This window comes from Neopsephotus bourkii, unplaced genomic scaffold (assembly GCF_033783945.1).
Source record: "Neopsephotus bourkii isolate Nb327-2 ecotype Australia unplaced genomic scaffold, CSIRO-AGI_Nbou_v1 NB_1287, whole genome shotgun sequence".
NCBI lineage: Eukaryota > Metazoa > Chordata > Aves > Psittaciformes > Psittacidae > Neopsephotus > Neopsephotus bourkii.
In genome coordinates, this window is record NW_026901771.1 from 2,244,542 (window position 1) to 2,260,115 (window position 15,574).

At 41.1% G+C, this 15,574-nt stretch overlaps 1 protein-coding gene across 2 annotated transcripts; it reads left to right on the forward strand.

The window, feature by feature from the left end:
* The first annotated feature begins 2,797 nt into the window (after positions 1 to 2,797).
* On the forward strand, positions 2,798 to 14,560 carry METTL16 (methyltransferase 16, RNA N6-adenosine). 2 transcript variants are annotated; one of them, XM_061365400.1, is made up of 9 exons: positions 2,798 to 2,937; positions 3,057 to 3,256; positions 6,043 to 6,183; positions 7,339 to 7,454; positions 8,189 to 8,331; positions 10,852 to 10,921; positions 12,088 to 12,177; positions 13,141 to 13,314; positions 13,408 to 14,560. In XM_061365400.1, the coding sequence occupies exons 1-9, from the start codon at positions 2,912 to 2,914 to the stop codon at positions 14,023 to 14,025; spliced, it is 1,578 nt and encodes a 525-aa protein (XP_061221384.1). In that variant the 5' UTR covers positions 2,798 to 2,911; the 3' UTR covers positions 14,026 to 14,560. The 2 variants fall into 2 exon arrangements, with proteins under 2 accessions (XP_061221384.1, XP_061221383.1); XM_061365399.1 differs by having other exon boundaries at positions 2,811 to 2,942.
* Positions 14,561 to 15,574: the final 1,014 nt, after the last annotated feature.

Below are 15,574 nucleotides of genomic sequence, written 5' to 3' on the forward strand. Positions count from 1 at the left end.
GTCTTCCTTTTCTCATACCTCCCTATCTTTCTAACACTCATCTGGATTTGCTGGGAAAAGCAGCACATTATGCTGGAGGAAGGCTGAGGTTTGCTTCTCAGCCACCATATATTCAATGCCTTTAAGCCAAGACAGACCAGAGTGACTTAGATCAGATGTTCTATGGACTAGTTGTTTCTGAAATAGGTGCTCCATGCAGCATATGTGGTAGGTGAACTTGTAGGGTGTCTTGGTTAAGCTGGCTGTTCAGATGGTGAAGTACTTACTCACTTTTTGCAGATCTGTGTTTCTGCAAGATAAGACAGTTGAACTGGCTCACATTGCAGCCCTTGGATTGCTAAATCTGACTCATCAGGAAGTGGGGAGAGGTTGTGCCTTTCTGAGAGTAGGAGAGGACTGCCCCCTTTCGGCATCAACTGGTTATCCCTGTGGCAAAAGGCATGGAGATTCAGACGTGGTGGCTGTGAGAAAGGAGAGGAAACCCCATTTTCCTCAGGTTTAAGTGGAACAAGGATTCTGAGGCAGTGAGTCAGATGAGAAGGTTGGTGGTTTTTTGGCAAGTTTTATTTTCCTATACCTAGAAACCGTGTAAGATAGCATTAACAAAACACCAGCTTGTGTGTTTGTCCAAGTGCAGAAAAGGAAGGAATGTGTGCATCTGTCTGGGTGAGAAGATACCTATGTACCTGGTAGCATGAGCACCTCTGCACATCTGTGCTTGCACACAGGTTGGTAGGCCTGTGTCTACCTGCTGGTCTTTCTCTGAATGGTTTGCTGGATCTGATCTAACTGCAAATGGGACTGTGTATGTGTACATATATATATATATATAGATAGATAGATATGTGCTTTTAGCAACTGTTGAATAATTTCACACTACTTCCTGGGCTGCACTCTGTGATTGCTGCCTGGGTGCAAGAGCCGTTTGGTACCATCTCCCTGCTCACAGCATCATTTTCTCAAAGGTATTACACTGGGTGAAGTGTAAACAGCAAAAATCAATTAGCTTGCATCAGGTGCAGGCTGATTTGTAATGTGGACTGGTTTTAGTCTCTCATCCCTTGGCTGGAGAGACACTTTGTACTGTAAATACACTAAGTGCTCTGAATTAAAATGCATATTTTTACCTTTGCCTCTGTTTTGGTTTCTCCATATGAACTTCTGTGATTGTGGGGGGGGGGGGCAGAGAGAGGGGAATAACTTCCAGAAGTTGCCAGAGTGGGTGGCTTGATGGTCTGATTTAAAAATCAAAACAAGAGAGGGTTTATGAACTCCTGTATATAAAGCTTATCTGCCCATAAATCACAGGATGCTGACTGAGGGCAGGAATTAGGACTGAACTTAAAGTGGGCTGCAGGTCTTCTCAGATATGCAAGAGTCAGAGGAGAAGGTGGCATATTTAAAGTGACTTTAAACAATACGCAATGAGTCATTTTGATTTGTGTTTGGCTTTTTAAAGAGGAAATATCTTAAAGTAGTAGGTTAAATGTTAAAGCTAATCTCACAGGACTCTGCCTGAGGAACCAAAGCACCATGTTAATGCAGTAAGGACTGTTCTGACTCCACTGATTGGGAAACTTGGAAGTCAGTGACAAAGCCAGGAACTGAGGTAAAGCTTTGTTTTGTTATGGTTACATCCTATTTTAGTTGAGGCTGATTCTTTTTCCTTCTAATTTTTTAATCAAAGGAGACAGTACAAAGCTCACTGTAATACACATTGTCTTTCATAATTAATGTTCACTAAGCACAACTGTATGATAATGTCCTGGGTTCAGCAGTAGCAGTCATTTTTCTCCTTCTTAGTAGCTGGTGCAGTGCTGTGGTTTTGACTTTCAGCCTGGGAACAGCGCTGATAGCACCGATGGTTTTAGCTGCTGCTCAGTAACGCCTACATTGACCAAGGACCTTCTGAGTCTCATGCTCTGCCAGGGAGGAGGGGAAGCCAGGAGGAAGCAGAGACAGGACACCTGACCCAAACTAGCCAAAGAGGTATTGCATACCACAGCACGTCATGCCCACTATATAAACTGGTGGTGGTTACCTGGAAGGGTTAGCTCACTGCTGGCGTTGTGCGGGGCATTGGTCAGTGGGTGGTGAGTGGTTGTATTCTCTTCCCTTGTTATTTCCCTTGTCATTATTATTGGTGGTAGCAGGAGTGGTTTGTGTTATACCTTAGTTACTGGACTGCTCTTATTGAACACCTTCCACTACAGCAGGGTGCTCCAGTGCCCTGTGTCCAACCTGGCCTTGAACACTGCCAGGGATGGGGCAGGCTCAGCTTCTCTCGGCCCCCTGTGTAAGCCCCTGAGCACCCTGACAGGGAAGACCTTCTGCCTAAGTGCTCATCTCAGTCTACCCTCTGGCAGGTTAAAGCCATTCCTCCAGGCTTAAAGATCTCTTCAAAGTTGTGGAGGTGATGTGCAGGTGATGGCTGTGAATATCCAAGAGTGGTCTGAGCCTGAACAGGACTTCCAGCTGCTTGCATCATTTTATTCTTTTATCTTTATTACTCATTGAGTATCTAACTCTGAGGCGTTGAATGTATATAGAACACTCAGGTGAAGTGTATTGGTCGCTTCTCTATCCGCCCTACACGGACTCACCGCTCCCCTTCAGCGCCCTGCGCTACGGTGGGAGCGGAACGGTGCCCGCCTCCCTCCACCCCCCGCCGCCTGCTGCTCCTTGGTACGCTCCAAGGCACCGCAGTGCGCGCCGGGAGCTGGGTCGGTCGGTCCGCCCGCTTGTGGCGGGGGAGGACGTTCTCCCGCCCCGCTGCGGCGCTGGTTCCCCTTCCCCGCCCCTCTCCCCGCCGCCATGGCCCTCAACAAGTCCATGCACGCTCGCAACCGGTACAAGGACAAGCCGCCCGACTTCGCCTACCTGGCGGGCAAGTACCCCGAGTTCCAGCAGCATGTGCAGACCACCCTCACCGGCAGGGTGAGGTACGGCCCGCGCGGTGGCGGGGGTAGGCCGGGCCGGGCCGGGCCTGGCTGTGTGTGGCGAGCAGGAGCGGGAGGGGGCTGTCTCCGATTTAAGCCCTGATTTGTACCTTTCAGCCTGAACTTCAAGGACCCCGAGGCGGTGAGAGCTCTAACGTGCACCCTCCTGAAGGAGGATTTTGGCCTTACGATTGACATCCCTGTGGAAAGGCTTATTCCGACCGTTCCCTTGAGGCTGAACTACATCCACTGGGTGGAGGATCTCATCGGTCACCAGGATGCTGGCGAGCGAGTCGTCAGACGAGGCATTGATATAGGTACTTGGTAAAACAGAACGTTTGGTGTGCTGTTTGCTGTCAGTAAAACTAGCTGGTGAGGCTTGTAGCACGTTTATATCTAAACGTGAGTTTTGAGAGACAGAAAAAGCTGAGATGTGCTTGCCATGGGGAAATGGGCAGCCTGACTGCATTGGTGTCTCATTTGGTTTCTTGGTGGGCAGGGTTTCTCTGCACAAACACAAGCACGGCCATATCAGGCAACTGTTCAGCTTTTTGTGGCCTTGAGCTTTCTTGAGCATAGCTTTGTGTGGTAGGTAAAAATGGTACTGCCACTAACACAGGCAACAATGTCACTTCAAAGGAATTAAAACAAAATGGCAATTCTTCTCAGTCTTCTAAGTAGTGAATTATGTTAGCCGTTACTAACTTTGCATTAGATTTCTACATGAGTTTGTGAGTTGCATAGCAATGTTTTCTAGCATTCCTTTTAATAGTGTTTTTCTGTTGTTCCAGTTGTATTTGACAGATGAATGATCTCTCTTTATAAACTGCATTTTATTTTTTTTTCTCCCAATGCAGCTATTTTTATGAGCTAAATTGGAAAAGGGGCTTAGTTGGAAACTAGGGCAAATGCTGGCAAAGCTGTGTTTTGGTTGTAGATGGTCAAAGATTTTCTGTTTATTGTTGAAAACAAAATATTTTTTAAACTGGACTGAGCATCTACAGGTGGATGATGTTGTCTCCAGTGCCATTTGTTCAGTTTCAATGTCTGGATTATTGAATCATAAAATCAAAGAGGTTGGAACAGTCCTTTAAGCTCAAGTCCAACCGTTCCCCAGCACTGCCAAGGCCGCCACTAACCCATGTCACCGAGGGCCTCATCTGCACGGTGTGTGAACACTTCCAGGGATGGTAACTGCAGCACTGCCCTGGGCAGCTTGTTCCAATGCCTGAGCACCCTTTGGGGAAGGAGTTGCGCCTGATACCCAGTCTGAACCTCCCCTGGTACAGCTTGAGGCCGTTTCCTCTTGTCCTGTCACTTGTTACTTGGGAGCAGAGACCAGGCACAGATCACCTATAGCCACCTCCTACTTGGTCATATCTGGACAATATGGATAAAGCAGCAGATTAATGTGAACAGTTACTCAGTAGAGATGTGCGTTTATAAGATGTACACTTAGGCACAGAATTTGGTTTTCATTAGAAAAAAAATGGCAAGCTCTGTAAGAGGTAGAAACTATATTCCACTTATAGATAATAAAACTGGCATTTGGAGTCCACATTTTGGGTGATTCTGCATGAATTATTTAAAAGGCATGTGTCATAGTATGTTTTGATTTAGTTCACACCTTTTTTTTTGTTGATAGATTCTTCCCTTAAGATTTCAAAGGTTTGTTTTTGAAGGTTATTTTCTGCTGAAATGAACTCATAATGAAATTGAGAGAAGCTGGAATTTCCTCTCTAACTTGTGTTTTAATAGTTGACATTAAAACTTGGAAGTTACTGACTCCCTCAAAGTTTGGTACTGTTTTCTTGGTGTTTGCTATTATGATTTATTTTTTTCTTTTTAGTAGAATTTTTGATCTCCTGAAACGTACTGATGTGTACTTTTAGCTGGATTTGTGATGCATACAAGCTTTGTATCATCACATGCTTTCCTTTCATAACTTTTAAACTTGTTAGCCAGCTTGTATGCATTTGGTAGTAGGTTTCGTTTTTGAAAACAATTTCTATGAACTTCATCATGGGTAGAAGAGACAGATCCTTTAAATCCTCCAAATATTGCAAAATCTTCAGTTTGAGTCTGCAATGAGTGTTGATGTTCCAACTCTTGGGGAGCAGTAAGTCATCCAGGAGGAATGTGGATGTTGCAGGAGTGCCTCAAATAAACACACGCTTTTGTACACTGACAGATTTTGTTAGTTCTGCTTCAGTAAGTCAGTATAACAGTAGACTCATGATACGCCTCTGAACTCAAGGTTTGTGGTGGTGAGGTACCTTTCCCTTGTATCTCATTAGTCCTAGGTTTGACTGTCATGGGTAACATGATCACCTAGATAGGCTGTAATTATGAGGAGGAATTATTTTGTGCTGTTGTGTCTTTCTGTTTGTTACCAAATTTTTATCTGTTGCATCTATCTTTTTAGATGTCTTAATTGTCGTTTCTGTTTCTTCGACCATTTTGGGAACTAGGGAAATAAAGTTTGAGGGTGGTGAGGCCCTGGAGCAGGTTGCCCAGAGAAGTGGTAGCAGTGTTCAAGGTGATGTGGTCTAGAGTGAGGAGTCCCTGCCCATGGCAGGGGGTTGGAACTGCATGATCTTGACACCCCAAACCATTCTGTGATTCTATGGAACAGAAATGTTTGTAGGGTTTCTCTGGTTGTGGGTTTGGTTTTTGATTGGGGATTGTTGTATTCATTGAAGTAATTTATTTGTGGCAGATAATAGAAAAATGCAGAAGAAAAATATATATGTGATTGATAGGTTCTTCTTTTTTTTTTTTCCCCAGTAAAACCAGAATATATTCGGCTTTTGCTATATAAATTAATCACTGTCATATAGAAAAAAAAAAAGAGGTTGATAATTTACTAAAAAATTGTATTCCAGATTATTAAATTCTTTATTTTATTAAAAATGTATATTTGACAATGCTGTATTTCAGATCAAGAAGATGAAGTTCATTAAAGAACTGAGTAGCAGATGATTATTAATCAATACTTTCTGAAATCAGTTCTTTTTGTTGTAAAAAACACATACTTAACAGCCACACTGTGTATGATAGCAGAGACTTCTTTTGCCTTTCTCATGCCTTTTCACTTCTGCAGGGACAGGGGCATCTTGCATATACCCGCTGCTAGGAGCAACTCTGAATGGCTGGTATTTTCTTGCAACAGAAGTGGATGATATGTGCTTCAATTATGCCAAGAAAAATGTGGAACAGAATAACTTGTCTGATCTTATAAAAGGTACGAGGTAATAACATATTTAGTAGCGCCGGGTGGTCCATCCATCAAATTTGTGTCTCTCCAGTTTAGAGACAAGGATGTTGTGCAGGACAGTGTTACAAGGGAAACAGAACAGATACACAAAGATAAAGCATCACATTTCAATGTCAGTAATTTTAAATGTGAAGAACTTAATACAGGGAGAAATGCCAAGTGTTTAACTTAGATTATAAGCCAGTAAACAGTCTGTTAATGTATTTTAAAATGAACAATCCTTATATTTTCATAGGAGTTAAAATTTGTTTCTCTCTTGTCTATAGATTTCTGTACTCTGAAATGCTTGTGACTTACAGAACTGTGGTTTTGAAGTTAGTTGGTGTTCTAGGTATTATTCTTGCTACATATCACCTGAACACCTTGGTGATAGTCTGCTACCCTAATGACTTTGTTTTCTTAGGATTGTGATAAACATGGTGAATGTTAGACAGAGAGGAATGTCTTCTGCCTCTGTTGTAAATATCTTCATTCTGTGTGCAATATCTGTGAGTTGCAGGACTGGCAAAGTCTATAAGAAGTCCTTCTTCTAGTAATCTTTACGCATGCTTTAACTGGACTTCATCCATATTTAAATTCTTGCTCCCTGGGCTGGAGTTTCTATGGTCTTCATCATGTGTGTTACAGGACTTGACCACAGTTTCCAAGGGAATGATAACAGCATTTGGGAAAAGGCAGTGGAGATCTACATTGGATGTTTGCTTTCATCCTTGTGATGGTGGACCCTAATAAGCAGAATGTTTTCCAGAAAGGAACTCTTATCTATTTCTTTTGTTCTGATTCTGATAAGTTATTTAAGACTACAGTATGTTTAAGACTACAGTGGTTTTGGTGTGTTTGTAGTTGCATCAGAGAGCTCAGTATAAGTCAGCAGTTCTAATTGTTTTAAACAGCCTGGTGTAATTCTGCTACTGTATATAAACATACAATTTGTTTGTATGCTAATCCTTGACCTGAAGTCTCTTTTTGCATGTTGAGATTTGTTAACAGTTTTTGGTAGAAAGTATTGTTTAGAAAGTACGGTTTTTATACGGTGTATTGTTTCAGGACACACTGAAATGTGAATGTCATGCTAGATAAAATACGAAGTTCCTTACTGATGAAATTCCTGTTTTCTATTAGTGGTTAAGGTACCACAGAAGACTCTTCTAATGGATGCACTGAAAGAAGAATCTGAGATCATTTATGATTTCTGCATGTGCAACCCCCCCTTTTTTGCCAACCAGCTGGAAGCAAAGGTAAACGAATAAGCTAAATGTTGCATATACTCAGTGGTCAGTGAGTGGGAGGGTAGCACCAATTTAACCTCTTCCCTTGACAGATTGAGTGGAAAATCCCAAATCATTATGACACAGCATTTAAGTTTTCTTTTTCCATACCCACTGGTTCCGAAGGAGTTCTGAAAAAGTTAAATGTTGCCCTTTCTAAAGTGGAGGATGATCTGTAGAATTCTTTCACAGGTTCTTGCTGTCTTAGAGCATTAGTTTGGAAAATAGCTACTACATCCAAAATCAGGTGCCTGGAATAGCTTCTGGCATTGTGCCTGTCTGTGCTTTTTGTTTCCTTAGTGATCTAAGCAATATCATACATGTCAGAACAGTTCTTTCAATATTCCCTGAATACAGTCAGAAATGTAACTGTATAATATAGGGCACAAAAAATTTAAGTGTTGAGATTGAACACTATGTATTGTGTAGAAGCATGTAACTAGCATGTCTTATATGTGTTTGAACCACTTATTTCTTATTAGCAGGATAGTGAAGTGACAAGTAACTTACCTAGGTTTGAGATTGTAGGGAATTCACTCAGTTATGCTTATTTTGAATGTATTTCTCTATTATCCATGGTTATTATGGGGTGGGGAGGGTAACTAGAGGTGCTTGCTACCCATTAAACTTTGAGGCAGGAAGCAGCGTATAAAGCAGCCTAATGTTTCATTAAATGTTCATCTCAAGTGTTCTTTTTCATCCAGGGAGTGAATTCTCGAAATCCACGGCGTCCTCCTCCCAGTTCTGTGAATACAGGAGGGATCACAGAAATCATGGCTGAGGGGGGAGAGCTAGAATTTGTCAAAAGGATTATTCACGATAGTCTACAGCTTAAAAAGAGGTTACGGTAAGTGCTTTGTTCTAGTTAAAAAACACCAAATCAACCCCCTTTTATCATTTGCACAGGATTTCTGCCAAAGAAACAGATATTTTAAGTATGAATATACCTGTTGTCTGTTAGTATCTGTTTGGTTTGTTTAATGATACACACACATTACAGATCAGTCTCAGTTTATGTAAGATTAGTTGTTCTTGAGCATGAAAAGGTTACAACTTATCATTGGAGGCCAAAAAAAACCCTGTACAAGTGACACCTGCAGCTTGCAGCTGAATTAGCACACATGCTTGTAAAGACAGTCAGGTGGATTCTTAAGGGCTTCTGGGTTAGGGGTGTATTTATGACATTGCCTGTTCATGATCTAAAAGTTTCTGTCTTTTTGTGGCAGAATGTTGGTAACTTGCAGCTAAAGGACACTATTGTACTGAATGCTGTTTTGGGTGAACATAAGCTGCAGGAAAAAACAGCGAGATCTTCTGTTGAACAAGATGAACAGATGGCACATCCTCAGTTTTCTGCCTATCAGACTTCCGCTCCCCCAGTTCTGTACATTATGATTCTGGCTCTTCTGGAAGCTTCCTTTTAGTTTTTTGGTTTTGTTCTAATACCCTTCTAAATTACAGCTACTAATTTCTTTGCGTGTGCGTGTTGCTGCAGTTTCATCAGTGCCCTAAGCAGAGGAAATACAGTTTGCTTTTTGTACATTGAAGAAGTGTTTTGTTTTTGGCTTGTTCAGGCCCTTCTAGGCTTAGCATTGCCTTAAAACCTTCATCTGTCTAATACCAACATTTTTCTTTAGAATGCTTGTTTTCTAGTAATGGACCTGAAAAAAATCAGGCTATATTCAGTTTTGGGAAAGAACAGGGCAAAGCAAAACTGCATTGGGCTCTGTTAGAAATGCTTCTATCTTCTAGTGTTTTGAAAACAGTTGAGAACCTTTGCAGAGGCTGCAGTTTTGCAAACCTTGAAATGTGTGGCTTTTTGGGGCCTTTTTTTTTTTTTATTATTTACATTATGGTCTTCCTTTCTTTGTCACCCTCAAGTCTTACAAAATATAAAAGTGGGATAGATAGTATGTCAGAGTGGTAAAATAAGAGGTTTTGATGTTCAGAAGTGGTTCTCTAAGGTAGGGCAGAGGATGCATCTGTGGTGACTTATTGAAAGGCTATAGCAACATGATTTCTTGTTCCACATGTTGTGTGTGGATCCAGGAGAAACTTGCTTTTGATAAGTTGCCACTCGATGACCTTCAAAGGAAGAGCAAATATAGTAGAGAACTGACTGATATTACTTTCAAGGCAAGAAGTCTTTGCCTTGAAAAGGTGAGATGGAATTATGAGGAATGCATCATCCCTGTATTGCTCCTCTTGGCAACATCACTTCTCTAGGAAAGAGGAGGGTATCTCTTCATCTGATACATCTGGTAAATTGCTTAAAGCATAGAACATACCCCAGATGCTAACTTTGTATCATAGTTAGGGAAAATAAGAGTCTGTTACAGAAAGAACAGTTCACTTCAAATGCTGTTTTCTATTTTGTTAAAGATGAGGTTTGACAACTCCACCAAAGGGCAGTGTAGTTTACAATATATTTAATTTGTGTATGTGAGCAATTAAAGTGCTTGTCTTCAGCTTAAATGCATATTCTTGAAAAAAGTGTCCTTTGATAACTGGGCACTCTTTAACATTTAATTTATGAATAAGCTTTTTGGATCCAGTCATCAAATAAGTATGGAAGAGGGGATTGTTGAGCTCTACTAGTGATTGAGATGAGGAGCAGAGGTGTAACATTTAGATATATTAAAGGACGAGCTGGGTGGAAGGATGAGATTCATGAGAAGGGAAAATGTCTTTCCTTTTTTCCCCTGTTTGTGTTTCCTGATGAAGTGTGGTTTAGGTGATGGAATCCCATATATCAAGTTAGAAATGAGCAGAAGTGGTAGTCGAGTGTTTCTGAGGCACAAATGTTTGTCAATAGTTGAATATTCCGTCTTCTTCTGATTCATTCTCCAAAGAAAGTGGAGAAATTGAAACAAATTATTGAAAGGGGTAACATTTTCCTCATAATTGAAGTCACTCTTGGAAACAAGATTCTTGGTTGGTTAGCTGCTGTTTCAATAATAGCGTTAATATATTTCATACAATCATAGAATGGTTTGGGTTGGAAAGGACCTTAAGATCGTACAGTTCCACCCCCCTGCCATGGGCAGGGATACCTCACCCTAGACCATGTCATCCAAGACTCTGTCTAGCCTGATCTTGAACATTGCCAGGTGTGCCAGGGATGGAGCATTTATTTACTAAAACCTCAAAGAGGTTCCCCTGTCCAGTTTGTCTTTAAGCTTTCTGTTCCAATATATGTTGTAGCATGTCCTAGCTGCTATGTTTAAGAGTGTGATTTTTGTTGTTGTCTTTTTGTGTTTTTGAAATCTACTGTTCTTGCAGGTTTCTGAAGCAAGTAGCTTCCTGGTAGTGGCCACTTTCAGTTGACCTGTCTTTGTAACATACTTTGTTAATGTCTTCTTTGCAGATGGTACAGTTGCATGTTGGGGAAGAAATGCAGTTTAGCACCATTGAAAGAGGAACTTCGAATCCAAGGGGTGAGTTTGTGCGTAGTCCTGTATATGTTCTGTACAATATATACTGTGTTCCAGTGCATGTGGGTAATTATTATTGAATTATTTTACTGAGGTTTTTATTTGCAAGATGAAACTGTGATTCCTTGTTAGGGAAGCACTCAAAGTGTTTGAGATTTAATTATTGTAGGTTCAAAGCTGATACGTAAGTAGAACATATTGTCTCCAGATTTATGTTTTTATCACATGTAGGAGCAGGTCTTTGTCATGCTAGAATGTACAGGGATCCTGCTTTAAAATAACTTTAACAGGGCTGTTGTTAGCAACCACAAAACTATAATCTAGCTCTCTTTCCTCTTAGCTAACATGGAATCTAGCAATTTGCATGATAAAAGAAATGCTAACATCATTCAAGAGGCAGCACTGGGCTTTTTGTGTTCAGTTCTGGCACCAAGTAAAATTGAACCTTCTGCTACTGTTCTCATGCAAGAAGGCTGTGTAAGGGTTTCTTAATGGCATTCTGGAGGAAGTGTAGTCTTCTCTAATTTCCATACAAAGAAAATGGTTGAGAGAGCTGTTCTTATATGTGGTGGAAGGTGGAAGGAAAGATAATGCCTGTGAAATCAGTTCGCAGAAGGATGAACTGCAGGCCAGAAGGGAGTCTGTAAATTCAGTGCCAAAAGCAGATGCTGAACTAGGCACAAAATTTCAAGTATCTGACATCTTGGTTGTTTAGGTGCTTAATTATAAGTTTAATATTAGTTTAAATATTAGTTTAATATTAGTTTAAATAATAATAGTCTTAATGTGTTTCATGGAATCATAGAATGGTTTGGGTTGCAAAGACCTTAAGATCATCCAGTTCTAACCCCCTGCCATGGGCAGGGATGCCTCACCCTAGACCATGTCACCCAAGGCTCCATCTGGCCTGGCCTTGAACACTGCCAGGGATGGAGCATTTACCACTTCTTTGGGCAACCTGTGCTAGTGCCTCACTACCTTTGCAGTAGAGAACTTCTTCCTTACATCCAACCTGACATCCATGAGCCATGTCAGAAAGGATCTCCATTTCTGTTACGAGAAAATGACTCTATGCTAACTTTGTGTTTTTTAAATGTTTGAAAATGTGTGCAGGAAAGCAGTGTTGTTTATGAATATGGAATGAAGTTTGGTATTGCTGCTTTGCACAGGTTCCTAAAGTTACCCATACTGAATTCTGTCAAGGACGCACCATGAGATGGGCCCTGGCATGGAGTTTCTACAGTGATGTTCAAGTACCTGTAAGTTGCTTCATTCTGGTTTGCTTGTCGTTATCTCTGCCTCTTACTTGAAGAAGGGCCTAATGAACTAGGACCACTGTGAAACAAATTGTCCTTTGGACCAGAACACTGGATGTGTGGTGGGATTCCTTAACTGGCCACCAGTCTGTTAGCAATCATTAGATATGATTCAGGAATATCCAGTGTTTAGGAAGGTAAAAGAAGCCTGTATAGGAACTTACTGTGGGTTTCAGTGAAAGTAAGGATCATTTGTAATATACGTCAAATAGCAAGGTTGTAGTATTAGAAATATGCCAAGTATGGGACCAGATCTGAGCTTTAAGCTTCCCTCTGAGAACTTAGTTTTAATTTACTGAATAGATTAGGTACCAACTAGACTTGAACATGCCTATCTCAGACTTGCCTATGAGAATATAAGTGGAGCTTGTTTCCCTTGCATGAGCCAGTTGCTTTTCTGGATCCATATGTACACATACTGGAAGGTAGGTATAGACAATAACCAGCCTTATAGAAGATGCAAGTTAATCTTCAGTGAACTTTCATCAAAATGTGGATATTAGCACTATTCTCAAGAGTAACCACACTTTTTCAGGTCACAGAGAATAGTTTGAAGGAACAAATGAAACTTTTTGGCTAACGTCTGAAGATGTCCATCAAGCTAGTGTAAGGTGCATGATCCTGCTAGCTGGTTTTATTTTCATGTTAGCTGTTTTTAATCTAAAACTCTCTGAAGTGAAACACAGGCCATGTCAATGACTGTTTAGTGGATTACATTTTACTCTTCATAGAATCCTAGAATCAACCAGGTTGGAAAAGACCTTTAAGATCATTGAGTCCAGCCATTACCCCAGGACTGCCAAGACCACCGCTAAAACATATCCCTCTTAATCCCATGTCTTCTGACTACAAAAGTCCTCCCACTAACACTGCATAACTATAATTTGTTTTTCTTTCTGCTTCTAGTCACCTCCCTCTAAAAGAAGAAAATTAGAAAAACCACGAAAACCAATTACATTTATGGTTTTGGCTTCTACAGTCAAAGAGTTATCCATCAAAGCTGCAGCTATGGGTTGGGATGCTGTAGAAGCCATTGCTGTGGTTAGAGCCTGGGTAGAGAAGATTCTCACTGATCTGAAGGTACAGTATTAAGTATTATACGTTAAAACAACACCCTACTTGAAAGCATACGTGTGAGAGGACAGTATGAAGTTCTGCTGTTTTCTGCTATAGGTTCAGCACAAACGTGTTCCCTGTGGGAAAGATGAAGTGAGCCTGTTTGTGACTGCCATTGAAAACTCCTGGATTCATTTGAGGAGAAAGAAACGAGAGAGAGTAAGGCAATTACGAGAACTTCCTCGAGCTTCTGAAGATGTTCTGCAAGCAATGGAAGAGGAAAAAACCAGCCAGAAGAGTGAGAGCAATAATTCAGGCTGTGAAAACTCCAAGACTGAAGACTCTGAAATGGGGTTTATGGCACCTGATGAGGATGTCCAGTTGACCACAGGTGATGAGCTACCAGAAGAATCTGCTGCCAAAGAAGAATGTGGTGAGCACGTGAAGGAGGAGGAGACAGAAGCAAAGCAGGGAGAAACATCACTTGGCAAAGGTTCCAGTAATGCTAAGGAGGAATCTTGCTCTTCAGAGGAATCTAGCAATCTGACAGTTGAAAAAGAACAAAGCCCCAAAGAAACTAGTAGATGTTTTCTCTTTAAGTGTTTAATGAATGTCAAGAAAGAAGGAAACGATGTATTAGTAGAAATGCATTGGGTTGAAGGGCAGAACAGAGACTTGATGAACCAGCTGTGCACATACTTACGGAACCAAATTCTTCGACTGGTTGCTAGTTAGCCCTTTTTCCTACTTTGGTAAAGTAAGTCAGTCCTCAAATTTTGTAAACTATTTTTAATGGATTAAAATTTTCAGTTAGCAACACCTGGCTTTCCCCCTTAAAAATAATAGTAAAATGGAGCTAGAAGTCCCTTTAATATTTTAAATAGCTTTGTCAAAGCTGCACTCCATTGGACATGAGGTCATGGGGAAGTAATAGAGTTTGTGTTGCAATTGTAAAACCAAATGTTAAAGTGAAATATGTCAGTTTGAGTATTTCAGATAGCAACAGTGCTTATTCTGGTATATTTTCTGGTATAATAGACTTATATATTGTTACTAAGTAGAAATCTTTACTGAAATATTTTCTTCAGTATTTTGTCAATAATAAAGCAGGAAATGGTTAGTCTGCTGTGGGAATTGTTTTCTGCAGCAAGGAGTCTTCACCAAAGGATTTACGTATGCCTTTCTTCTCTTTAATGCATTCAACCTTTGGTCTGCAGAGCTGGATGCATCCTCCAAGGGTCAATTCATTAAAATAATCAGTTCAGAAGAAGCACGTGTTGTGCCTTTATGGTGCTTGGACTTTGAAACACAGAAGAGGCTACTGTTAGCATCTGATTTTGTAAACTTTCTTTTAACAACAAAATAAGCTTTTTTGAGTTGCTTGCTTTAAAGGTTTTATCTATGTTGGCTGTTCCATTAGACCATTCCTTACACTAACTCAAATAGAATTGTCTGAAATGACAGCTGTGTTCTTAAAGAATGTTGCTTCCATTTAATATTTTAAGAGATTGCTTTAATGACAGGAATCAGAGCACATGCTCATCTTTGTGGGCCAGAAATTCCTTATGCAGGACAGAGGGTACAGAAGCTTTAGGCTGTTGCAGAGACAGACAGCTGGAAAGAAGGCTGCTGCTTACACACTTGACTCCCTGCTCCTTTTTACCACCAGCTGTTTTCCCAGTGTTCCTGGGCCAATGACCTGTTCTTGTGAGGAGAGAGGATGAGGGACATGGGTCTTGGGTGCCTCAGAGAGGGTGTGTGCCTATGTTTGAGATGATGTGCACTGGCACATCACATGAAGTCAGCCTCCCGAGCTGTGATCCGTTTCTTTATAGAGATGTACAGAATATGGAGAGAAAGTTCTCTCTAAGGAAGAAGCTCTTCCCTGTGAGGGTGCTGAGGCGCTGGCACAGCGTGCCCAGAGAAGCTGTGGCTGCCCCATCCCTGGCAGTGTTCAAGGCCAGGTTGGACACAGGGGCTTGGAGCAACCTGCTCTGGTGAAAGGTATCCCTGCCCATGGCAGGGGGTTGGAACTGGATGAGCTTTGAGGTCCGTTCCAACCCAAACCATTCCAGGATTCTATGAAAGTCTTTCTGAGCAAGTGGAATATGTGTGTTAACCCACAATAAGAGATGCACTGCTGATGGGCAGAAGGAAATGTTCATGCTGCTGGAACCACTTTGAACGTTCACCCGTAACTCCCGGTGTTTCTGGATAGATTAATATGTTGTCTTAAGTTGAAATTAAAATCAACTTGGAAAAGCCTTCATTTTCTCCCTTACGT